Here is a 27,662-nt window from a genome sequence, read left to right as displayed (position 1 = left end):
CACTCCAGCAATTCAGGAACTGCTAAACCATGAAGGGCTTGAGCCAATGCACACTGAAGTTGATGGAAAGCCGCACATCAACTCCAATGGGTTCTGGATCAGGCCCCAAGTGCATTGGTTCTTAGCCATACAACGGCTAACATTTCTCTTTCCTGCTGAGGAGAGCAAAACCATCCAGGCACCTTTTGCTCTCTTAAAAAAAAAAAACAAAACAAAACCAAAAATAAACAAAACAACAAAAAAAAGCAAAACAAAACCACTTCCTAGCTATCCAGTGATTGCGGTTTTCAGATCACTACCCTTTCAAATTTGTTAAGAATAAGAGAAAATATGTAGTGTTTTAAATAAAAGAAAAGAAAACCTGCATCAGACTACAATACATGAATTGTTTAAACAAACACAGTGCACAATTGGAGGAAGTTTGGTTAGGACGCAGTCATTTTTATATATACATGGAAGTCACATCATATACAAACTGAAAAACAAGAGTTAGTTTGCATTTTTCATGGAAGGACTACAAATGGGTCCCTGCAGCTTTCTTCAAAACTGATCTTTAGAAGACTTTGTGAAACAGGAAAAAGCAGCCACACTAAATCACTGTTCCAAAGTTACCTTTACAGCATGTGTGCTAGCCCACTAAAACAACGGTTGAGTTGCACGATTAAAACACGAGGAGAAAAGATTGACAGCCACTACTGATATAGTGCCCCAACAGTACCGGGCTTTTCCCTACTGCAATGCGAATGGGCTCCATCCACGCGGCGCTCCCTCCCTCCCACCCCCAGAGAAAGAAATCGGTCACTAGAAGCACCACATACATTTTTCTGGCCATGCAATACACTTATGTTCAATGTTTCAGAAAGCTTGAAATTGGAATATCAATCCCTTACCTAGTTGTTCTTTAAAGTGCAGTCATAACCGTTCTGCCTATTAAAGAAAAAGCTGTTTGTTACTAACTATACCACCACTGCTGGGTTTTTTTTCCTTTATGTGACAACATAGGTAATTTTATTTATTTTTTTTGCCCAGAGATAAAATTATTGGAAGCCAAATAAATTTAGAAACCAGCCAACACAAAAAGAAAACAGAGCTTCCCATGTCCTGACTACCCCTTGTTCAGCCTTAAATGGCAAAAAATCTGATGATAGAGCTGTACAAAATTCCCACTAGAAACATTTTGAATACAAAGGAACATTTTAATTGCACAATAGACATTTAAAGTGAGTATCATCTTGTTAAAGTCTAATCTTTGGTTTTTGCCTTGAGAAAGGCTCAAAATGACAGATGAGGGGCAGGAATTTCCAGAAATTTACACTACAGAAACTACAGCCTGCTAAAGTAAGTAGTTCCACTGATTTCGGTAAATATTCTGGTACAAAGTGTTTCCTGGATCATACCCTAAAAACAATTCCAAAACTAGGATAAGAGACATGACCTTAAGCCAGGAAAATGGTGCAGATCTAGTTGTTTTTTTTTAAAAAAAAAAAAAAAAAAAAAAAAAAGATCACAACCTTAGGCTCTGATCCTGCAACATCTCTTAGGACAGAGTTTTAAGCACTTGAATGGCCCCACGAGTTTCAGTGAACTGTCCGAGCTGAACGCTACGCATCTGCTAAAGTGCTTTGCCAGACTGGGGCTTCGCAACACGGTTTTTGTTGGTTTTGTTAGGGATTTTTTTTTTTTTTTTTTTTTTGAGATGGTCAGTGAAGCAAATAAGCAACAGTAGAAATGAGGACTAACAAGCAAAATGTTTCATTTCTCTCCTTCTCCTACTCCAGGCAAGACTCAGATATAGGTAAAAAAGTTCAGCTATATTTGAAAAGGAGAGGGATGCCGGGCCTTTTTATTACTTTTCTTGTGCTTTTGCAATAATCAGCTGCTACTAAGTCACTACTATTACTATCTTAAACTGTAACAAGCTGTGGGAAATGATCAGTGAAACACAGTAGTCAAGTAGACAGAAGACTCAGCACTGAAAAGAGTGTAAACTATAAATTATATTGAAAATAAAAATCCTTTAATTAAAAAGCTGTTCAGTGCATACGTTATGGGCCGTTTGTATTAAAGACAGTCCCTCCTGCTGGTAACATAACCAAATCAGCTTGGGTATAAATACTCTTGGCCCAATTTTCGGAAGTGTTGAATACCCCCAGTTCCACTGAAATCAGTGAGGACACAGCATTTCTCAAAATCACTGATGCTCGCACAGCAAAACACTAGCTTCTACTAACAAACTCAATATACCGATAAATTAAAAATGTTCTGAAGTTGGAGGTGGGAAAGGGTGGGAGGACGTAAGTTTGCACACAGTTATTTCTTCAGATTAACACACACACGTTAGTAACTGTAGATGTGTTATAAATTTGGTGCTGTTGGGTTTTAATTCTGGGAGGAATCCTCCTTTGAGAAGGCAAAACCATTTTAAATGATACTGAAATTATACTACATTCTTATGGAAATGAAAAACTTCATGAGTTTGAATTTCGTAATGCCAGGAACAGGGCTTCTGAAGCTGAAGCTTTAACAATGAACTTCTGTGCCACAAAAGGGAGAAGGGGTGGGGACAGAAACACAGTGACATTGCATTACAGTAGATATTTGCGTCTGGTATCTTCATCCAAAGTGAGGTCTACTACTTCTGGGGGTGAAGACCAATTCTGCTGGGGAGTCACAGCTGTCCATGATTGCGTTTGCTGAGTGTTAATATACTGTGAGCCTGAGCCATGCTTCCAGGAAGACACACTCTGAATCACACCTCCCCTGGGATGCACGCACCTGTAGCGAGGCAAAAACCACAAAGGATTAAAGCTACTATCGAATTCGGGCACAAGATTCTCAGCTGCAGTGTTTTATCACTTAGGCATCTTGTTAACATGTCCCTCTCCAAAATGTCCTTGTGGATTTTCCAGTTGTAGAGCCCATGACATCTTAAACAGCCAGTAAACAAAGCTGAGACTAAACTTAAACTTGGGGGGGGGGGGGGTTGTGGGGATTATATTATTTTTAAGAACTGAATTCTGCCAGTGGGTGTAAAGTGATATTCCTTACAAAATATATGCATGGATCCCAAGGATCTTGAAGAAGTCTGCCCCATCATGTATAGTACCGTGCATTATTCAGAAGCGTAGTTTCCTGCTAGCAGTTTTACCCACTGGACTTTGAAAAAGAGAAAAATTTTAAGTGAGGCTTGATGAGACAAAAAGAAAAGCTATCTTTCTATATGAAATCAAACCCATGTTAAAATAAGGACATAATGATACTTTCATTACAATAATTACAAGAGACACTTTGTAATTACATTATTACAGCCATTACATTTGATTTTTCTTTGGTCTTAACTAAAAATTACAAACATGCTGGGAAGTGCTCACTGAGAACAGTACAACTGCACTTCAGCAAAACATTTAAGCTTTCAGTGATTATAGTCAATAAGACTAAATCATGTATTTAAAGATAAGCACACACTCAAGTGCCTTGCTGAAGTGAGGTACGTATCTACTTATTTGCACGGTATTCTTACCTATTATATTCATAATAGGTATGTGACAATTGAAGTACAAGCTAATAATAATTAGAAAAAAAAAAAAGAAAGACTAATTTTGTTATATGAGGAAGTGATGACAAGAATTTACTGGAGTCTTTTAAGATGATCACTCCATTTCCAGCTGTAAATCTTCAACAAGTGCTAGTAAAACTTTACACCTAGTGCTCCAAAAATTGTTTTGCTCTTGTAACACTGGTGGAGGCTGTAGCTGCTCCTGGCTGCATACGTAAGGAGGAGATGTTTGGCTGCTGGGGTAACGTTTTCCCATTTCTTTGTGAAGGCACGTGTACTGTATTTCAGGAACCCAGGTTTTCTGCACTGGTCAAATATCCCTGACATTTACATTTTATTTGTTTTAATTTAAGGTAGTGCAATTTATTTTCTCCAGAACTACTTAGGTTATGCTCATCTCTCTTGGCTTGGTTAGAGTTTCATGAAATAGAATGAAAAATCTCATTCTCCGAGCTCTAACTTCTCTGAATTTAAATGTCTCATTTCCTTCTCAGATACGCTATTTAGTTTTGGATGTGATGTTCAGAATGACTTTTTTATTACTTCTCAAGTCTTAAAAATACATTTTTAAAGTACATATCTACAAAGAATTAGTAGTAAGAGACAGAACTCTAACAAATGTAGGGGATTTGGATTTTTTTTAAAGCTTTCTTTTAAGAAGAAATATTTTTAAGCATAACTGACAAGAAAAGCTTGTAGCCAAAGCAAACTAAATACAACATTCAGTCTCAGGGACTATGGTCCATCGTTCTGATACAGAACAGTCCTCAATGCTTAGGCAAAGCTAATACTAACTTTTCTCCCTGAAGATGACAAAATGCAAGCTACAAATTATCTCATGGAAATGATACCCCACAAAAATGAAAAGTGTTTATCCTCAAACAAGTCACACAAGCAGCCAATAGCAAAACGTTCAATCAAACATTAGCTTAAGGAACATGCTTTCCAATCTGTAGCTAAGGGAAGATACCAAGTAAAGGCAACCAAAAAAGGGGTGGGAGGGGAAAAAACCCTAGGAAAAAACAGAGGAAGACTGTTTTATACACATGCACGATTAAAAAAAAAATCTATTGGAGAAAAATTAAACAAACTGAAAAACATGACTTGGTGTACTAAGTAGACGCCAAGTAATATTCCAATGATGAGAAACACCACCAATTCACTAGCAATCTGAAAAACTACAACTGATGGACAAACTCTAGGGTGTCACGACTCACGCCAGTCCAACAACAACATGGAATATGGAGCACAATAAAAAACGGTGTGAGCAAAAGAACTACATCCAAACACCATACTAACTAAGCATGCAAAAAATACTGATCAAAAAACCTAAACCTTTTCCAAACGACAACCCTGTCAGAAGCCCATCAATACTTCATAACTGCAAGCCTAGACCTGCAAGAGAAATAAAATCTAAATAGGATTCGAACAACTGAAATGTGTGAGTATTCAATGAAGCCAGTAAAAACTAGTCTTTGGGAGACGGTAGATGGTTACACGAACAAAGGAAAGCACAAAAGTGTGCTTTAAGTCTATCTTTGCTGAAACTATTTCAGTCCATACCTACTAAAACTGATTTCAAACAGCAACTCTGCATTTACTTAACATTTCCATTTTTGTACATGGTAAGTATTATTGAGGCAAGCAGCATGGAAAGCTTTTGAATAGGGGTCCTCAAGCAGAAGGGTTGTGCATACGTAGTGCTAGACAGATTTACACAAACTACTACTGGAGGACAATTCCACACTGCTTATCATTAGGACAAAGATCCTCCAAGCCCTGGGTCTGCTGGCTAAACAGCCAGGAGAGCTACTTCCTCAGGAATTAGTAGCTTCCGAAAGAGTTTGCCATGCAAGGACTGTCACTATTTTAAAAGCAAAGACTAAATCTCTCTTTCTTCAGCACCTTAAAATTTCCCTTTTTTCACATCCAACAGCACTGGATTGTGCCCACACTATCTGTACAGTTTTCTGCCTGGGAAATTGGGTCCTGTACACCTTCCTTCTTCCTCTCCTCAACAAAGATGCAGTGAAGGGACAGCGAGGAACAGCTTTGTTCCTTGTCCTTCACACCCCTTTTCTGCATCCAAGCATCCACCAGACAGCAGGTTAGTTTTAGATAAAGAGCTTGTCTGTATACTGTTTTAACTTGCTTTTATTCCACCATATTAACACTCCATACTATATGGAAATCCCAGTCTTGCTCAACTGCTTCTTAATACCTTAAGCCAAGGAAAGATCATGGACTAAAGATGAAGAGTAACATCAAAAAATGCCTATCACGAGTAACAGCTGAAGCACAGCTGGACAGCTGTCTATCTGAGCTTGAGAGAAACCTCTGGATTCCTTACCCTCATCAGCTTTGGGGATTTGAACTCTCTTGTATCTTGAAATAAAACCAAGAATCATAAGGATCCAATTTTTAATCTGAAAGGGCTATCTTATGACATTGGCCATTGAAAAGTTGATAGTCTTTTTACAACTACTGATTTATTCAATAAACTGGAAGCTTATGATTAAATGCTTAAAGTGAATATTTTGAAAGGAAACAAGAACCCACATAAATATTTTTGTTTATGTATTTGCATATTCACACTATGCCCTTAAAATCTGAATTCCTGATGTATATAAATTTGGTATCTCAGTATTTGGTATTTTAATACTGCATATGTTTAGCCCGTTAATGTTTGATATCAAATCACAAGCTTAATCTGAATACTTACCAAGTTGGTAATGTTCTAAAGAAAAACACGCCCTGTTGTTCTAAAGAAAAACATCACCATGACCAGCAGAATAGAAAAAACAAGTGCAACATTTATTACCTTTTGGGCATCAGTCATGGATAGATAACTACAGAAGTGGAAGTCAGCAGTTTTTTCTTTATTAATTTTGGCAATACAGATATTCTGATAAAATAAAAGAAATATTAGAGCAAGAAAAAGGAATTCATACCTGGCATGTTCCTGAACTCCAACAATCTCTACTTCGCTATCAGAAGAGGCGATATTAATTTCTTCATTGATCTGGGGATTACCAGAGGAGGTTTTGTCACTTGCAAGGAAGCCTGGATCCAAATGACCTACAGATGGGGAAAATGCAAATACAGCCAACATTTAACAGCATACACAACTCAGAAATCAGCTGGAGAAGGAATTTTCCAACTAACAGAAAAAAAAGATTGAAACACTGAAATTGGAAAATCTTATTAGATCAAGTTGTCCAGCTTTCAGTTCATCACCACATACAGGATGACCACTGGATTTATCCAGTCTCAATAGCTCTAGTGATGGTGTTAGCACACAAATGTGAACAAAGCCTGACTATCGTATCAAGCACACTTGATGTAATTAGGCTTTCCAGCTGTTATTTTATGACAATGCTAAGAGTTAGACTGTACCTAAACCTCTTTGAAATAAAGACACAAGACAATTTATTGTCAATAAATCAAACTCAATGATACTGTGGCAAACAAAGCCTATAGGCTGGACAGAAACATCACACACACCAAGGAAAATTAATTTATTTTCTTTTTTTTTTTTTTTTTTTTTTTAAAATAAGGGTAAGTCGGTCAATGAAAAAAAGAAAAAAACAACAAACCCACCACTTTCTGGTCACACTGCTTCACACATCTGCTCTAACATTATTAAAGATACTTGAAAAAAAATCTGTTTTTCATAAGTTCCATATACAGCAGCATTGGTTTTTAATTACAGTTTCTCAATGCTATCCAGTTCATTGGTCTGTCAAACAAGTCCTCTCTAAATACAAGTGTGGCAGGTTTTGCCTTTTCTGCAAAGAAGGTCCTTCGCCGCAATTAGTGAAGCTGTGTTGTGACATATTAAATAATATTTGCATGGAAAACACAAAAGAGCCAAAATTATTTGTTTTATAGAAAATAAATTATTAAAAAATCAATTTAAAAAAATTTCAATAAAAAAGGTAACTTTTACTTTTTTTTTAACCCCCTAAAAAAGAGATTACTTCTACTGTCTCTCTTTAGCAGTCACCTGGGCGATGCTGGGCAGCCCTGAAGCAGATGACACTACCTACTTCTTGGAAACCACTCACTCAGCTGTATTACACAGGGGAAGAATCATTTGTCGAGCAAGAAATTTGAGATTGGATGAATATATTATGTACATCTAGTTTGACTGGACACCTCTTCAAAGGTGAGAGGAGGAGGATGCAACAACGATCCACAGAATTTCAAAGGCATGCGAACATGCAGAACTGATTATACCCCCAGGTAGATCAAGAGGACACAGAGAGAAGAAATTAAACTTAAAACAAGTGCCAGGGAAACTTTCTAATGACTGCCTAAAGTACTTGGAAAAGAAGCAAGCAAATAGAAGGGCAGAGACCATACTGTATGTTCAGTTTTTGCAAAGCGAAGACGCTTGGTGCAACATCTGATCAGGGTGAACAAGGGAAAGAAACCTGTGTGCTGCCATGTACCTGAAGGAGGAGTTTCCATCTCACAAGACAAAAAAGATTTGTCAGCTGAACTTAAAACGAATTAACAGCCCAGGCAGACTTTTCCTAACATCACAGCTCAGCTGAACATTTCTTGGCAAATATCACTGACTGCCAGAAAGTCCCAAAATGGGTCACGGATATTTCTTTAATAGAAGTGGCTGGGCACACTGTGAAACATGAAATGGAAGCGCTCAGAGGCTTTGATTCATGTGCTGGCGATGCAAACCGGGAGCTTTACGGGATCACCGCCCCAGTGATTTGCATCGCCCCGCTCCTGAATGTCACCGCTGCTACAGCACAGGCAGCAGAAGAGTAACACAATCCTCCGTCATTGATTCATGCAGACTGGGATGGATATCAACCTGCCTTAATATGTCGTATTACTGTATTAATGACATACGACCATTCTGCACCCTTTGCTAGACAGGGTAATGTCTAGCAGAGGAGCAAAGCAGACCAGCTCTTAAATAGACCCAAAATGAATCCCCAGAGGTATAAATGGGAGCCCCAAAAGAGCTTTCATACATTACCATAGCTTTAAGTTCAGACAACAAAAAGGTAATTAGCAGTAGAGAAACCATGATTAGCAGAGTAAATACTGCGAGAGTAGCTGAGTGTAAATCAGGATTATAGCATACAGATAGATTTACAGCCTCTGGCCATACAAATTTCATGCCTAATAACATGCCTACACTGTTAATTTCTTTGCACGAACATTAGGATGACGCCCAAAGGAGATGTTTTGTTTGCCCTACAACATCAGGGCTTGCAAAACAGCCCAAAATATTTGCCCATGCACAAAGATGTGATAGTGTGTCCTAATAAGATTTTTCACTTAGATAAAGCTTATGTTGTTATTTTCCCATGGGAACACATCATTTAATGTCTGTTAAATTAGATACTGGCTGAAGATTAATTTGGGAACAAGATGTAAGATTTGAAAATTCTGCTTTCCAAATATGCAATCCTAGACATGGTAAGAAAAGGCCAGTACTGACAAATGTGCAGTCAGAAGTGTACCGAGGCTATGGGGCTCTGGGGCAAGGTGTATGCAGGAAGAAAAAAAGAGATTCATCCTTTAGACGTCGACATGGCCGTAGCACCAGGAGCAAATTTGCCTGGACCCATTCCCACAGGGTCAGGGATGAAGAAGTTTCTTGAAGTTTTCTAGTTTTCTTTCACCTGGCAACCTCTTCCTTGCAAGTCCCCTTGGATATAGGTGGAAGGAAGAAAAACAAACTTTACCTGCATCACAGCATTGTACTCGTAAGAGGAAAGTGGAAGAAAGCTTGGTAAGAAACATTACTTTTTATTTTCCTACTCTCCTTTGAAGTACCAATCCATTAGTGCTATATAATACAGTTAACTTCAGCTGTTCTAAACATTTAATAAACCACTTAATAAAAGAGTGGGCTTGTTGGGGGTCACATAGCTAACTATCAGTCAGCTGCTATTCTGCAAACAATACCAGTGAGCTTGAAAAACACCGGCTTGCTTCAAAAAGGCTGGAACAACATCCAGCCACAGACCACAATGAAAATAATGCATCAGAGATTCTCATATTCAAATAATGGACTTGTCCACTCTATAATAATGGAACATCTCTTTCAAAATCAGTCACATAGTCGTATTTCTTTAAGCCTCATAGACATTGAAAAGTAGCTCGGAGATACCAGGATGCTTCCAACGTAGGTGCCCTTTGGCAGGCTTACGTTTGGAAAACACAGCATGAAACAAAAAACCGCTGTGCGCCACCACTGCGGGCAAGACTCCGTGTCTTATGAAGCTAAAAATCCTAACGTGTATTTAAAAAATGAGTGGAAAGGAAGGCAATATGTTGGCATACAAGGCTACGGGATGAAGTCGATAGGAAATATTCCCTGTTAGCACTCTACATCCAAAACACAGTAGCATTTCATGTTGTTGTATAACTCTTGTTAGTGAAGAATTGCAAGCGCTTAGTGAAGCTGAACAATTTTTATGAGCTACATGAACTTCTCTGAATTCTTCCATCATTATTCCCGCTCTTGCTTTCTTGAAGGAAATGTCTTTGCTGTCTCTTGATGCTAAGCCCACCTTACCAGCACCTGTTCACCCTTTGTCTTTATCTGATGCTGGTCTGTCAAATTTTCTAAGGTACATTAGAAATGCAGATGCAATATGGGAATAATTCATGCTTCCATTTTAAAGAAATAGAGACAAACAAAAGACACAAAAAAGACATAAACAGACAACAACTATAATACTTAAAATGAGATCATGATCTACTTACTAGCTGGTGGCATGGGTTGTCATAATCAACCATTTAGTAACAAGCTTAGCTCACTTTCATTTAAAAAAAAAACCCCACCAAAACCCCAGACCTAAGTTCCAAGAAGTAATTACAGGGAAAAGGAAAGAAAATAATTAGGAGAATTAGTGTCAAAAAATACATGGCAGGAATCTTTGTCAATTTTTATCAGTTGTATTTTGGAATAAATGTCAGATTTTTAATAAGCACCTATACCTATTTATTGCAAAATTCACACAAGGAGTTTTTAAAGCTGTATAAACTACAAAAATACTGAAAGCAAGAAAGGGAGAGACACTGACTGAGATGCTGGAACAAATGTCAGAGATGGGGAATTTAAACAAACCTGTATCAGCACTCAGTTCATCTAGCAGCCCTCTGGTTCTCCAGGTAGATCCCGAGTCTTGATTTCCTAAAGAATTATTGTGCTCTTGAACTACTGCAGCCGCCAACAGATTGTCCACATTTACCACTTCTGGGTCTGAATTTGTGTCCGATATATCATAATGAGCTACAACTGGAGGTCCATCTGCAGAAGGAGAGAAAAGCAACACGGATTAGAAGTCAGCATACTGTGAAAGACACTTTTAAAAGTACAAATAATTTGTTTAAGGATTAATGCAATCTCCTACATGAGGCTCTTAAAGACCTAGAAATTATATGAATTATTAAACTGCAGTTAATGAACATGGTCTGAGATTACAGAGACATTTTAACCTTTGCATACACAGAAAACACAAATGTAAGAAAAACACGTTTATCAATGTATCAGTTATTTGTGGATTATCTTTTACATTAACACATAAGCATCTCCGTATCTGACAACGTTACATTTACAATCTAAAAGAGGATAAAAATTTCAGTTTAAAATAAAAAATAAGTTACAGGACATTAAATTTGGCAAGACAAGATATTTATCTAGAGAATTTTACAAAACTCAAGTGACAGCTTACATTACTTTAGGGTTGACTGAATAAAACTAACTTTTTGATATAACTGATCCAGTAACAATAAATTTAATATTAGGCAACTTTCCTTTCATAACATTTACCTGTCAAGGACAGGGGAATTTTTCAAAATGGCGAAGTTTTTTGCTGTTGTTTTTTTAAGATCAAGAATAACAAGAAACAAAACTATAATGTACAGTGATAAATATGCTTTTAATTCAACATGATTACCATATGCATTTTTGGCCACCAAAGTGAAGGGGGAAGAGGGAGAGAAAATTGCTTACACGATTCTGAAATCTATTCTTGAGAAATAACAAAAAGCTATTTCTGGTCTATTTTGTTAGGACAGACTATTTTCTTTGTGAGGAATGAAAAATCACTTCTAATTGGAAAGGATGCTACAAAGAGAAAAGGCTCTGAAAAAAAGTCAAATTCAAGACAAGGATTAATGTGGAGGCAAAGAAAGAACAGATAAATATTCTGAAAGGATGCACATTTTAACTCAATGCCTTGTCTGAGCTACAGCTTATTGACTCAGAGTGGATGGAAATGGCTGAAGTTCCCACTCCCCAAATGAGAGAATCAAAACTTTCCTTGGGCCAAGACTTCATCCACAAAAATGAGTATGAAATAGGAAAACAGGTTGGGCCAAAGCTCAGCAGCTACTGCAATTCTTTAACTCCAAGGAAATTCTGACAGTTGAGTGTCTGCAGGACTATTTAGTTATGGGTATGATACATAGAGGGTTCAATTTGTATGGGATAATATAAAATAATCTTAAACTAATAATGTGTTTATGAAGATAGAACCTTCAGAATTATAAAGCGATTAGAGAAATCTTTAAAAGTCACAAAGAATAAAATGAAAAGACTTTTCAGGAAAGATTGGTTTCTTTCAGAAGTGCTAAGTGCTTGCTGAAGACAGAAAGAGCATGATGAACTAAAAGTTTCGAATTTAGTCCTCTGGAAAGCTGTTTCTACTGAGGTTTTTTTGGGGGGGTGGGCTTTTTGGGGGGAGGGTGGGGAGGTTTGTAACTTGGTTCCTGAAACATAATTCAACTCACTATTTTAAGAAACGCCTATTTTGTGATTAGCAACACACTTTAATGAAGAGAGACCATATTGCTTAAGTTGTACTAAAGATCAGTTTTGCAACAAGGTATGAAGAAATTCACAGAATATTTCCGATCAGACCTGCCTCCAAAACAACAATTTCATAAACCAATGTTATATTACAAACTTAAAACAGACCCGACAAAAATAAATGGGTAGTTAAATGCCAATGTATTAAAGACCAAACTGTTCGCAACATGAAACGCTGATGATTATGACTGGAAAAGAAGTCCTGATAATTAACTGAAAGACAATCTTTGTCTTTTTAAAAGGCAATTACAAAATAATGGAATACCAAGTTCAAAATTAAGCTGGCTGATGTTCAGTTAATTATTTGTGAAAGCCGATGATTAAATTACATGCAGAAATTACAACTGGACTAAATCATGAGAGGCATGTTTTCTTTCAGTCTTATCATCAGAGTTCAGCGTGAACATATATAATGTGAGCTATAAAAATAAACAGTCGAGTGCAGAAGATACGAGGGTCAAGTACAATATTGACTATTTGACCATTTTTTCAACAGGTTATCTAAAATTTCAGGAGCTATGTACTGTTCCTTCAGGTCTTTGTTTCTCTTGCTTCTTACTAAGATAACTCCAAAAGCAGAAGTGAAATTTGATTTTAGATAGACATGTCTACACAAGTAAAATTATATTTGGACAAAAGGCACCAATAGTCTCAAGTCAAAATTGTACCACTCCTACATGTATAATCATGCAAAAATGTATAATAAATGTATATACATGCAGAGTGATATTCTCATCACCTACCCATAGAAATAACTTGTGTGAAAGTCTTCATCAGTAGGAAATACAAGCATAAACTTGTTATCTGTAGCTCCACTCTTGTATCTTCCACACTTCCAAACAGCACACCTTATAACTTAGCTTAAATTTAGTATACATCAAACAGACAAAAATATTTTCAATATAATTTACATACTGTAATTATATTTGTCAGTCTAATAGCCACCAATTTAACAATCTGGAAAAAACAAGCTGCCTATTTACAAAGCAATAACAGCAGAGATCTATTTTTGCTTTTTTCAGCCTTGCCTTTCAGGATCAGATTTGGAAATGAAAGGCCCCTGACACCAGGGTTATCCATACCTATCACCAGTAAATGACCAACGAGGCCAAGATAACGGCGATGATGCTGCAACAAATCCTAGGATTCCCAGCATGTATAAAAGAAGAAATAAGCAATAATTGCCTACATGTGTTTAAAAAAAAAAACAAAACCAAAAACCAATAAATAAGTTGTAGACAATTACAACTAGATTAAAGTTCTAGCGAAGGCATATAAAAAAAAATCCTCTAAAAATCCTCCATTCCCAAAAGTCTGTTTCCTTTCCAGTGCTACAAGGTCAGGACAGGAGGGGTTAAATTCAGAAATAAATAATACCTCCCTAGCCAACTGCGTGATCATCCGATGATGTGATGCAAAGTGAATGTATGGTACCAAGAAATAAGGACAACTGGCTTCAGCTAGGAAATAAGTGAAGAAATGCTTTCAGGTTGAAAATGTAAAAGGATTAACTACAACCATAGTTGTAACTTATCATCTTTTCTTTACAACAGAGCCACTCCTCGTAATTACTGACTGTAACAGGATTTCAACAGATAGAAAAACAGACACGAAAATAAACCATGTCAGAATCAAAATTTAATGTAGCACAATTAGGAGGTTCCCTGGTCAGTAATTTAAACAATCTATTTCAGAAAAATCACATGTTTTGAGAAGCCAAGGTAGCTGAAAGACTTACATTTCCCTGGTGATAAGCTTTAATTCATTTCTAAAGCAATAAATGCTTGAAAAAGACAAGGCTGAAAGTTAATAAGTACCAGCAGCAAAATACAGCTGTTGACATTTAATGTTAACAGGGGGAGGGAAAGACTGCCTCTTTTTTTTTTTTTTTTTTTTTTTTAAAAGAATTCAGAGGCAGAGGTCATCATGGGGACAAGCATTTCCAAGTATCCAGTTCTCCCTTAATTTACAGAGCTCATCAAAACTAACTCCACTCAGGACAACTGAATCAGAAGCCACATGCACAAAAATTCAGGTCTACACACATCAATTTTTATTTTAAGCTTGTAACATAGAAAATTCAGTAATTTCTTATCTGCTAGCAACTCTCATGCTTTTCATAGAGCCACATCTCAACATCCAGCAGTCTAAACTGTGTTGTAAACTCCACACCCCTATTATCCCTTAATTCATTATAATGGCAGCACAAGCAAAAAGGGGGAATCAACCGTAAAATTTCAGCTGTAGGTTAAAAGCAGCAATCCTATAAGAAGCACCATACCTTTGCACTGCAACAGCTGTGTATCAATGCACAGCAGTACTTTATCATAGGAAACAAAAGATATTAGCTGGCAGAACCTAGAGGGAATTTAGTCCTCTAAGTCATTCTTTCTCTTTAGCTTTCTTAAAATTTAGGCATGTAGTGCCAAACTCATCACCTAAACTCCCTCCCACTGTAGCCAGAGAGGAACTTCAGGGTCAAGTAATCTCAGCCTGGAAATTGCAGCCTGGAGCATCATCATCTCCCCTCCTTCCCCAGTAAATGGAAAAAGCTTAGACAACCACCTTAGACAAGGCGCCTAACTTTTACACTGCTGAATTTCAGCAAGATGAATTCCAGCCTTAGGGATGGGATTTAAACTTCACTATACTTTCTCTACAAGAAGTGGAAAAAGACTGAAATCTCCAGAGGACTATCCTGATTGAAATAATTTCAAAATTAAAAGCCTAATTTGGGTGGTCTAAATCGCCCTCTGGAGTCATCAGTGTCATTGCAAGGAGGAGACGTGGAGACTTATTTAGGTGTGAATATCACCCTAAGCTTTAAAACACATAGAACAGGTACAATAATAATAGCAATAATAATTACAGCACTTTATTCTTGCAAAAAGCTTTCCATTAGTGGATCTCAAAGAGCTCCGAGGTGGTTATTAACCTCCTTTTGCCTACGGGAGAAACTGAGGCAAGCAGAGATTTGCAGCTTGCTCAAGGCTAACGAGCAGAGGAGCTCAGCTTTGCTGAAAACAACACTCCCCTCAAATTACTGAGCTATTTTTAACTGGTAAATTATTGAGGAGTTTAAAAATAGTGTTTAGGAACGCTTTCGTGAAACATGCAAAAGCTAAAAAGGCAACACACAGAAACACGCAGGTAATCGCAAGCCCAAGGAGACACAGCTTCTTCCAGCCTCACCTCTGCATCTTCAGTGTGAACGCAGGCACTGCTTTGTCTCAATCTCAGTACTCTAAACTAAATTGCATTTATTTTTATATAACAAAAGGGAATACCGAGACATTTTAAAATAGTAAAAGATCTAACAATGCCCTCATTTACACTTGACAAATTTAAGAGATAACTCCATTCACTTCAAGATTAAGCAAAACATAGGACTTTAATACCTACATAAATTTTAAGATCAGATGATCATTACAGTAATCGAAATAATCATCTTTTCTGTGCCAAAAAACTAGAAGATTCATCTTAAGTGACTTGCCAAAACAGTTTTACAGTAGACACATCCATAACTGATCCAAACAGAAAGGCTTCATATACAAGACTACAGGCTGAAGTGACAGTCTTCTTGTTTTAGATAAACAATACAAACCTGGTATTATTAAAAACATGATCCAAAGCTGCAGTTTCATAAAGTATGTGCAGTTCAAATGGCATAACCTAGCTGAACCCTAAAACAATTCCCAAAGGGGGGTGGAGGAGGCAGGAGATCTGTGCTTTTTTTATATTGTTTAGCAACATGAAACACGTCACTTCTATTTATATTTATTTATTTATTCCAGGTTACAGTAGTTACATTTCAAAATTTACAGGGTTAGGCAAAGAATACATTGTAAATACAATAAAAAAACAATAGTAGTGTAACAACATTCTCTCTAGAGTCATAAAGTGAACAAAAAGTTATCGATGAATCCACTTTCCTCATATTTTCCTTCATTTCACACAGTAAAGCTTTTGTGTTTGGTTTTTTTTTACCATAATAATAAAATAATAAACTCAAAACAACACAATCAAATGAGTATCTGTTCTCAGACTGGATCATTTTTAATATATCACATCAAAAGAGATCTCAAAAATTCAAGTCTCGCTGATCAACATTCATTCTTTCGGGCTTTTTGATGACTAGATGGAAAATATCTTGGATTTTTTTTACCAAATTATATATAAAGACATAATAAAGTCTTTCGCATTGTGCGTTAAGCAAAGGCACATGGAACATGGCTGTGTATCGAAAATACCAGGAAGTGGCATGGCATGCACTTCGTATCTCATGATAGGATTTATTTTCCCTGATGCCACCTTATGATTCATTAATTATGGAAGCAGATATATTAGCCAGATCTCTTCTCCAGTTTTACTTGCAAAAGCCTATCAGGAGGGTTTTGGAAACTGTCACACCTACTCTTACATAGCTATGACAGTTAAAAAAAATATTCCCTATGTAAATACAACTTACATTAGGAAAAGGCAGGCAAACATGCACCCTGTACGCAACCCTCCAGAAAACATCACGTTTTTACAAGTAAACTGCATCTTCCCATGGAAGGACTGATACAGCCTTGATGCAAAACTTTTGATGGTCCAGACTAACCTCCTGCTCGATCAGTCTGCGAGATTTAACCGAGCGCTTGAAAACACTTCTAACTTAATAAGCCTATTTTCCATGTGCCTTCAATTTTGCTGATCTAACACTATGAGACTAATAAAATTTGTGAGAAAGACCGGTTTCTAGCTTCATGTTTTGCAAGGTACTGTCCATCTCTATCAATCAGCCTGAATATTTTAGCTTCTACAGTACAAATTACACAGTGCATTTGTTCTAATGCTTCCAAATGTAACTGCAGTGGTCACAGTGCAGACCTCGGTTATTTTAAAAACATCTACTCAACTGGCCTGATTTACACACGCTTATCAGACAACGCCTCCCCTTAAAGTCAGCTGAAGGATTCTCTGACCAAAAACTGCAGAATAAATTCAATTTCTAATGAGGTGAAATGCTAGCCCCATCGAAATTAGTAGAAATTTTCTACTGCTTTTAATAGGGCTAGGATTCAATTTCTTAATGCCCTTGAAATATTACTTTAAAAAAAGAGATGTACAGTATGTGGATACAGAAAGAGACAAAATATATTAACTAGAGAAATCAGTGATAATAAATATGTTTCAATTTGTAAAATAACTGCCAAATATAATCCCGTTTCATTGAAGTTAAGATTGGTCCTCCAGTCTTAACTCTAGCAGCTCAGATAAAATAACCTAACCATCCTGCAAAAACACTAAAAGACACTGTGAACTTTAAAAAAACAGATATGTATATTTCTGCCTGATTTATTTTGTCCTAATACTATCAAAAATAACACTGAAGAGCAGTATATCTGAAAGGTTTAAGATTTTTCTTTTTTTCCCCCTGCTCAGTTATTTTTTTGCAATAGAAAAACTGAATAAAGTTTCACTGCCTTTACTTGAATTTGTTTTATGTGGTATATTACCTTAAATTTTTATTTTTCTAAACAAAACCTGAAAAATCAGATGTTTTGTTAGAAGCATGCGAAGCAAAACCCCAAACCTTCAGATAAAACTATGTGTGAAGGGTGGAATTTCCTACAGACCTTCCTTACCAAACCCCACTCGAGGGAGGGAAGCCGCACAAATGCCTGGGGAAAAACCCGCAGCCAAGCCTGCAAAAACACTGCACACTAAAGCCCCTGGACTTCCAAGGACTCCTATACATAGGGTCCAATTCTAGGAGCAGATCCTTTAATTTTTCATTTACTGAATTGTCAGTTTGACATTTAGTGACATTTAAATTGAGCCTTTATATAAGGACTTATTTATTTTGCACTTGCACAAAGATTGCTAACAAAGTAGCTGTGTTTCACCTGCTACTAAATCCCGACTGCCGTCATACGGGTGTTCAGTTACTCCCATGCAGAAACAGCTGCCACACTGAAAACATATAATTTGATATTAAAAATGGCAATATATAGGAATTTGAATAGGCCAGTTGGGGTTAAACTGGCACCATCCTCCCCAGAATTACAGCAGTCTACACCAGCTGATCTGAGTTGATGCATTTACTCTTTCAAACCATAAGATAAGTAAAATTCTAAAGAAACTAGACTGTTTCTTTACTCCATTCTGAAGAATAAAACCTAGGGCAATTAGAGAAACTCTAAATTATCATCTGCGATTCCCCACGTCTGTGCAAAACTCCTACTGATTTCTCCTCTCCTTGTTAAATTTGGTGGTTTTGAAGTAATTTGTTGAGATGTGAGCAAAAACATACATTCAAAATGTAACTCTGGGTTGGAAAGTAGAAGAGTTTCCTTCTGGTAATCTTAAATAAGGCCAGTCTGCTTTAATGAAATACAGAATAGATGAGATTAAAACTTATGTTAAAATTTCAGCGGAAGAAATTTTAACTCCCTGAAAGTTCCTAGTCAGAGCCCTTTGAAAATAAGAGCTTATAATGGAAATCATGACAAACTTAACTGCAGCCATATAATATAGCAAAAATATTTCCAGGAGAGAAAAAAAATTAAATCTGAAATTATGTATTTGGAATCCGTTTTCTCAAAGAGATGCCAAAGGCTGTTGGGTGCACATTTAAAATACAGACTCATCACTAGTATTGGTATCTGAACATTGGTTTCTTCAGTGCTCTGCATCTTTCAAATTCACAATACAAAGCAAGAAGAGAGATGCTCCTGTTTAATTGCACAGCCTGCCAAATCCTTCATCAGGTAGGTTATACTACACCTGAACAACAGAAAGGTGGGGTTCCCCTCTCAGTTCCTAGAAGGAGAAACATACTTCTTCACATGGAAAACAAGCTAGTGGACCAGATATTCAACTGTGTAAATCAACGCACACTTTTCATTTCAAAGGAGCTGATTTATGACAGCTGAAGATCTGGCTCCAGTTTTGAGGCAAGCGAAAAGAGCGACCAAACGAAATAAAATTTACCATTTACAACCATTTACAACCATTGGTCTTGCAGAGGTGTTCTTAACACTAGGTAGCTTTTGTGGGGAAATTAAGTTAAATTTATATCTAATACGAACTATTCCCTCAGTCTTCTGGGTGCCTTGGAATAATTTTATCCTAGAAAGAGTACAGCTTTAAAGTCTGTATGCTCACCTGCTATAATCCTCTGCTTGGTCTTTCACGTTCACACCTGCTTGCATTGAAAATAACAATTAACAGTAATGGATAAAAATGTTTGAAAGTTTTTAATTTTTGCCTGTAGTAACAAAATCTGAATTTTTATCTATTAATACACTGAATTATTTCAATACTTTTAATTTTTTTTAAAGGTTACCTAACCAAGACATTGAAGATTGGCAGAAATTTCACTGGCTACATACCTAACAAAGCTGTTATCCATTTATGAGATCCGTATGTAAATGTGTCTCAGTCTGAGAGATAAATAAGTTCAACTGATCTCCTTACACAATTTGTTTTGAAATACCTAATTGCTCCATATATACTATTTTATAAAAAAGGTTAAGGGCATGCTTACAGACATACTGAGTTAAGTGACTCTTACACATTAAAAGAAATCAGTCACTGCAAAAAGCTGCTTCTGCATGCATGGGAAGACTTGTAAAGTTGTCATGCTTTAAAATATGCTGCTCTTACCATTGTCATAAAGGTATATATATATATCAAATCTATGAACACCAGAAGGATCTGATTTTTTTTTTCATATCAGCAAATAATCTTCCCTGAAGGATCTTAAATTTTAAACAGATGAGGACAAGTTTATTAAATTGCAATCAAACATAAAATAACTCATTTAACTTTTTACCTATAGTGAAGTCAAAAACGCACACAATGTCAGACGAGGGAGTTTTCTTACAAGTTCATATCAAAATCTTTGTATCAAAATTATGCATGAAGGTGATCCGTAAAGAATTTATTCCAGTACTTAAAAATTATCTCCTGCATAGTCTTTCAAACAGTTACTCTGAAAATAACACAGCTCTCTAGCCTCTTTTTTTTTTCTTTAATGAAGGCATCACATACTTAAAAAAAGTCTGGGCCAAGAATAATGTTAAAACACCAGTGTTAGTATTATACTGACAACAAAAAGCATTTCTTGAGTTCCTGTTACAGGTTTGATCCAAATCCTCATATAAATTGATGGAAAAACTCCCACTGACTGCAGGGAGGAAAAAAACAAAAAAATCAGACCTACAGAAGATGGTTACTTCCAACAGGAAGAAAAATAATTACATTGAATTAGAAAAAATAAAAAATTGACTGTGGCTTAAAAAGCAAAATAACAGAGCTAAAGGAGACCTATAGTGTTCTCTTTGCTTAAACTATGTCTATGCAAAGACTTTCAATTTCCATTATTAGAATTTTGACTTAATTTGCATTAGAAACTTTTAGCAAGTTGTAACTGATGACAAATATACATTTTTGGTAGCTACAGAGAAGTTACTTCACATGAAGAAAGGCCTTAATGGAGAGGTGACCAAAAAAATCCCTGTGTGTAGTGATAACAGGAAGAATTAAATAGAGATTTCTAATATATATAGTTTAAATTAATCCTACTTTAAACATCACAGTTTCAAGCCTGCCTATTCAGGATAACTATCAGTATAAAAAAAATCCACACAATAGCAAGTTATTGTATTATTTAAATGAAACTAACGTTCTGGCATTCCCCATCACAAGTAAATAATGATTTCAGTGGCATTCAAACGTGGTTCAGAAGAAGCTTTTGCTGTCTGACCCAGACCAGCAACCCATACCTCCAGACCACCACAGTGTTTACTAATCTGTCAAGCCTTCCTTTAAATTCCTGTGCCAAGGCTCAACCCATCCACCAACGGCTCCTTATCTTAGGACTGACACGACTATTTTTATTCCAGCATGAAGGATGCAGTTTGATCATATATACAGAAGGAAGCAGCAGTCCTTTGTGTGCACAGGTCATGCATGCACACACAGTTGGGTGTGATTCATCTCACCTAACTTTAGCCCAAAGTTATCTATTCTAAACTGTTCGTAAGGGACGTTTAGACAACTAATGGAAGAGAAAGACACTGCCAGGAGGTATCCTCTGTAGGCGTCTACCTCTTCCCATTGACTCGGAAGGAGATCCACAGGACAGCAAACTAGACACCTAAAATCAGAAGAGATGACTTCCACCCAAACCGAACACATATATATATGTATACATGTGCGTATTTGTGCACACAATGTAAGACAGCTGCTTCCATAAATATGCCATGTGCAACACAGCAGTGACATTAAAAACTCTGGACAGAAAATGAACTACTAAATGGGAGACAAAAAAAAATATCAGTTGTGCACATTTGTTATATATAGCTAAATCTTTAGGGTAAGCTTATTTATTACTTCTGCCTAAAAAGGAAGAAGAAAACACTAATGTGTGACATTCACGCTGCAAAACTCGGGAGTAAACAGATAGTTAAGGAAATGTTAACGGGTCTGTATCTAGTCTGGTTCTCTAGGGTACTTTACATCTTGAAATATAAAACTTATTTCCTTATATAAATGTTTTAACATGCAAAAAGAGCATTTGGATGAATACTCTAAGTGCTCCTATTGTAGCAAACATAGCTCTACTGATTTTGGGGTATCTAAACAAGGATTCTAAGTTATATTTTCCCAAGTTTGGTGATGAAAGCTTAGGGTGGTTCCCCCCCACACACCTTTAAAGGTGTCTGTATGTGTGTGCTAGCACATGCACGTGGGTATACTGTGGGGTTTTTTAAACTACATATATATTCTCTATAAATTAAAAAAAATGATACCATGGTAACAAAACGCAAAAGAGAAAAACAAAACAAACATATACAAAGAGAAAAGCAAACCTTATTTTTAGCATAATCCACAGTAACATCAAGATTGCAAAGATTGGATTTTTTTAAGTTTATGATTGATTCAGATCAGGCTCTGCAATATTCCCATTCTCTGGAAAGATAGGTGGAAAATTGTTATTAAAAGTCGCTGGAAACTCTAGCGTAGCATCGACATTTTGATAGCCCACGTAAGAATTAAATGACTGCTGTGGAAGTACTTGGCTATCAGGCATCTGTATGAAAGCCCCTGACTGTGTGGTAGGGGGGATTCTTTGGCCAACTAGTTGAATTTTAGGTTCCCTGGGCTCCAGTTGTTGCTTGCTTTCTTCATCCGTGTCAAGACGGGTTAGCTTTTCTATCCACATGCGAAATTTCTCCTCTGTCTGCCTCTGCATCTCGGCAAAGCAGTTCATGGCCTCTTCCAGGACATTGCCTATGCAGTTCCTATCCCACACGGTGCCCCTGTCAAGCAATCCTGGAATTTCCCTGGTCGCTCCTCCAGATCCCCCAGCACGACTGAAGCCAGCTTTAAAGACATTGAGGCCATTTGATAAGACATCATTAAGTAAGAACATAATATTGTTTATTAAGGCATGTTAACTCAGGAAAACAACTTTTCTAATTGTGTCCCTTGGATATGACAACGGGGGAAGAATTAACAAGTATTAACCAGCAGTATTACCATAAAAAAAAAACCAAAACCAAAACATTTTACACTCACTGAGGTTGTAATAGAAATTTTGGCTTCAAAATTATTTTTATTCTAGAATTCTCAGACAATTCTGTCACAAAGGTCTTTTTTTTTTTATATGAGTCAACCAAATTAGTCCAATTCCCTTGCAATTTGTTTTGAATTCAACTGAAGGTGTCAAAAACATTATACAATAACATGTTTAGTTCTGTTAAGCTACGATCCAAAATACTATTGTTTAACTGATAAACCTGAATAATTATGCATATTTTACTTACATACTTGAACCTTTTTATAATGGACTGTTAAACATAGACAAAATTGTACACAAGATAACAGAGATAAAGGCTGATATAGTGATTGCAGCATCTCAAGTAGCCAAGCCCAAAGCTCTTGGTCTAATTTTGGAAAACACGCTAAACATCAACAAAGAGAATATACAACACACACACAAACATAAAAAGATATGTGAATGCTATGCTAATACATGAGGTGAAAGCAACCTCTGTTAGGTCTGATGGACACAGCTACATCACAGGGTAATCCACACGACACATAGGAGTGATCAACCTCACACCAACTAGAAGCGTGCCCTTCATCGCACCAGCCACTGGCTGTGCAGCTTTTCTAGAGTTAATTCTAGCCAAGGCAGAAAACAGACAGGGCATAGTTGGAAGGAAATTGTTCTCCTTCCTTCTATCCATCAAAAAGATGGTTAAAAGGACTGGCTTTGGGATTATCAGGAAGAACTTCAGCAGCAACAAGAGAAGGCCATCCTCATTATCTTACTCTACGTATCAATAAGAAAAGGCAGCAGTATCTATATTTTTAAGTTTAGAGTTCACTCAGGAATCCTCTAGGAAGCAATAAAACCCCAAGAAAACAAGGCTCTGTACCTGTTTGAGAATAATAAACAACGTGTACATGCTGTTTGAACACACAGATGTTACCTAAGGTAATTCCAAAACAAGACAAGCATCAAGCGTCACATTAAACTACACAAAGCAGCTACAGAACCTGAAAATTTAATATGTAAACATGAAACCTGTGGGATTCTCTAGCTTAAGAATAATAGTAAATATCCCAAGAATGAGAGAAATCATTGCACAACCTAAGTAAATATTTACTAATAAAAACATAAGGCACTAAATCTTTATTGGGATTTCACTGTGTACATGAAATTACAGTATTACTTAAACAATACTTTCTTTTTAGGAGCTGTTTAAATGAGGTATACATAAGTCCTTCAGTAAGAGCTAAACAAAGCCTAGGATTATTCTCTTGTATCTGAGCAGTAGCAATGCTACCTGTCAGGGGCCAAAACCCTTCTATTAAAAACCCTACTTTTTAAGTCTTCTCCCCTATCTGTTTATCTATCAGGCAGGCTGGAAATTCAGCATTCAGGTCCTCTGCTCAAAAATAAATTACTTTATAGCAACTAATTTACATCCCTCCGACTGCATTTTAACTAAAAGTAATTAAGTAAAATGGTACCTTTTTCCTAAAACGTGGTTCCTTTTGTATATTCAATGTCTTTTTCCTCCCTGAAAAAAATATTTCTTCTGTTCATATACTCCTGGTGTTGAACATCCAATATGATTCTGTTTATTCATCTTTAGTCAGGGATCTTATCCTAAGATCAAGTCACTAAATGGCGGTCTTTCTGATTTCCACAGGCTTACGATCAGACACCTTTAAGTAATGTTGAGTAAGTTTTAATTGCAATTGAAATAAAAACTATTGACGGTGGTATGTGAGACTAGCTAGGCTTTTAAGATCAAGAATGAACTAGCATGGTCAAAGTTGACAAAATTGTTTTGTAAACTGAAGAGACTATGTATTGAAATACCTTTTAAAAATAGTATTGCAGGGTAAAATATATCATTCATAGTATATCTACAACTTACAGTAGCAGCAAATCAATGTTTCAAATGCTTCCCTTGCAGTTCTTATAACAAGTCTTATTCAATCTTTTCTTTACTGGTGGCCTTCAGGGTTAAAAAGGAAATCAAGCCTAAAAATGCATTTTTATTATATTAAAAATGCTAGCATTTATCTATTTGGTCCCTTTGCTACCTGTAAACTTACAGCTCTATAGTTTTGGAAGTTACACCAAGTTAAAAGGCGAAAAAATTTGCAATCACAAAGGGGTCAGAATCCAAGATGTATCTTATTTTCAAGACAATACCTCCTGCAAAACAGCACCTAAGAAATGCCCCAATGCTGTCTCTTTATGGGATCTATTAAGTACTATGTAAATAATAACCAAATCCAAAGTAATTTAATTTAGGAAGTCTGACAACACAACAGTTTAAGAAGGTATGATGCATCTTCATTCTAATTAGCAACGGTGAATTCCTCCGTGTCATTATGCTGACATTTTCAAATTAGTATCTTACTGCAAATCACTCTTAACAGATTTCCTCCCACCCCGTTCTTAGATAATTGTCATTCTGAGTTACTTTATTCAAAGTCTATGCACAATTCTTCGGAAGAAGTAACCTCGCTGAGAGTCCCTCACACACACTGTGCCCCTCTCTTTGCATTTCTGTGTATTCAAACTTTTTAAAAGATTTTTTGAAAGCCTAAAACATAAGTCATCCCTATTTCAATTCAGATTTTTCTGAGTTGTAGAAAGCACAATGGTGGTAAAAAGCCAATATTTTTGTATATTTGAATTTTTAAAAACCCCTTCCTTCTTCCAAAGAAACTGTTTACACAGAAATAAATATTGATTCCCAGACTTGCTCTCATGCCAATTTCATTCACAGTTAATTTGCATGGTCAAATTTGAAATTGTTTAAAGGAAAAACTTTCAACAGTAGCAGGTCTAGCAGAACCTATTACAGGACTCAAAGATCATCCTCTTATGCTATGAATGCAATCTGGTGTTTGTTTAAGAATGGTAGAATCCTAAATGCCAACAGAGAGGCTCAATCATTAAAAGATAAGAAATTGCTCCTCATCTGCAATAATTCAAAAATCATGGCGTTCCCTGAATTAAAGAGCTCAAGATTATAACTGCTCAGGTCAGTGAAAAGATTCTCAGTAGCACCCATGAAGTTTAGACTGAACCTGTATTTTCAGGTGTAAATTAACATCACATAATGCATTCAGGACAACGTAACATATATTGTGCTTAGCTCCTACTGAGCTCACAATATTTGTATTGAAGTAGCACCAGCAGGATCTCAACTCTTTGCTCTTCAATCTTTCTCAAGAAGAAAAACAAGCCTGCCAGTATTTTAATCCACATTAGATTTGAGTTCAGCAGAGAGAACTGACTCTATATTGCACAACTGTTCAGTTCACAACTTCATGGCATTATTATGTATTTCACTGAACATTTTCTTTACCTTACTCATTTAGCCAAACATATTTCAGAGCCAGTGATGTGGATGGTTTGAAAAAACTAACTGCATTATTAAAATGGAAGAGGTTCAGTTACACAACATCAAAGACTACTATATTCTCAAATGTGGCACTTCAATTTTCAGACCACGCACAAGCAAACTGTCTTCTGTAACACTACGTGTGTTGATAGAAGGTTAAGAGCCAGAGTATACATAACCTTCACATATGAAGGCCACACTAACTGTCACTAAAAATTTTAGATCATCTCTGTTGGCAAAGCTATTTTTCAGACAACAGATGTTTGAACATCAGTCCCAATAATAAGCTATGTTGAGACAGTAACCAACACTACAGCTGAAGTGTCCAAATACAGACTAAGGGGAACACAGGCTACCTGTAAAAAACTCTTCTGCATCAATGTCTACAGACTTTTTTCAAAAGTAAAGGCAAAAGTTTTTTCATGCTTATGTCCTTCTGACAGGTGTATTGTAGTTTCTTGTCACTCAAGTTATCAAGTTAAACCTCTTAGCTTCTGACTGTGTGCAGAGGACACTCATGGCCTGAATTTCCAGTAATGCTTTTTGATACCCTGTATTGTTTTCTAACTATATGTTCATTCCCTAAATTTTGAGGATACTCACAGTGTAATGCTAAGTGCACTAAAATGGCTTTCTAGTCAAAAAAATAATTTAAGCACTTTGCCAGTTCCAAGAAGAGGGATCGCAGATGGCATGTGAACCTACCACTGCGACGGAGAGCTGCGAGTCCTACTCAGACTCACAGCTCCACTGCATCTGTCAAGACCACAACGTTTCATTAACCCACAAGTAGCACAGGATGCCTTTTTGGCCAACCTTGTCCTTATCTCTATGGAGAATATTTTTCTCTTGTACTTGGAGACTGTTTCCCCACAAACCAAAGTTGTTTCTATTTAAAGGAAAACTGCAGCGTGGCAGGTACTCATTGCACCTAATTCCAAAAGGACAGCTCAAAAGTTTTAATGTCTTAAATGTAATTTAGTATCAAGCAGATGATACGTGCTATGAAATAAGAATAAATGTCATTGTTCCTCAGGGCGGTTGTTGCACTCCCACATCTTGCATCGCAGGTAAAATTGGGCTTTGGTGTAATCATCACTAAATAATCAAGTTCTTCCGTACACTGCAATAGGACCTTTTCGTTGCAAGCATCTCATGGTTAAGACCGAGAGCTCAAACGCAGAAGAGCCTAGAAAAAGTACCCTAGAGTGGTTTCAGGTCTCTGCAATGGAAGTCAGAAATCTAAGCAGATCTGAAAATACCATGTGGTGCCTTTCTGGGTCACAAGGTACTTTTATGACTTTAAAAAAAGAAT

General features: G+C 36.6%; 1 protein-coding gene across 3 annotated transcripts in view; it reads right to left on the bottom strand.

Moving 5' to 3' along the window:
* Positions 1 to 1,493: 1,493 nt before the first annotated feature.
* The window catches only part of CZH18orf25 (chromosome Z C18orf25 homolog), a 44,055-nt gene continuing 17,886 nt past the window's right edge, over positions 1,494 to 27,662 (bottom strand). The window contains exons 3-6 of one of the 3 annotated variants that reach the window (XM_030005736.1): positions 10,668 to 10,850; positions 6,508 to 6,634; positions 4,892 to 4,951; positions 2,664 to 2,775 (exon numbers count right to left, since the gene is read on the bottom strand). In XM_030005736.1, the coding sequence (XP_029861596.1) occupies positions 4,924 to 4,951; positions 6,508 to 6,634; positions 10,668 to 10,850 (338 nt within the window). In that variant the 3' untranslated portion in view covers positions 2,664 to 2,775; positions 4,892 to 4,923. Of the gene's footprint in view, positions 2,776 to 4,891; positions 4,952 to 6,507; positions 6,635 to 10,667; positions 10,851 to 16,178; positions 20,590 to 22,276; positions 22,791 to 27,662 lie in introns of those variants that run through there. The other 2 variants (XM_030005734.2, XR_005931550.1) reach the window with 2 other exon arrangements.

This window comes from Aquila chrysaetos, chromosome Z (genome assembly GCF_900496995.4).
Source record: "Aquila chrysaetos chrysaetos chromosome Z, bAquChr1.4, whole genome shotgun sequence".
Taxonomy (NCBI): domain Eukaryota; kingdom Metazoa; phylum Chordata; class Aves; order Accipitriformes; family Accipitridae; genus Aquila; species Aquila chrysaetos.
Note: the sequence above shows the minus strand (reverse complement) of the source record. Positions and strands in the feature narration are given on the sequence as shown.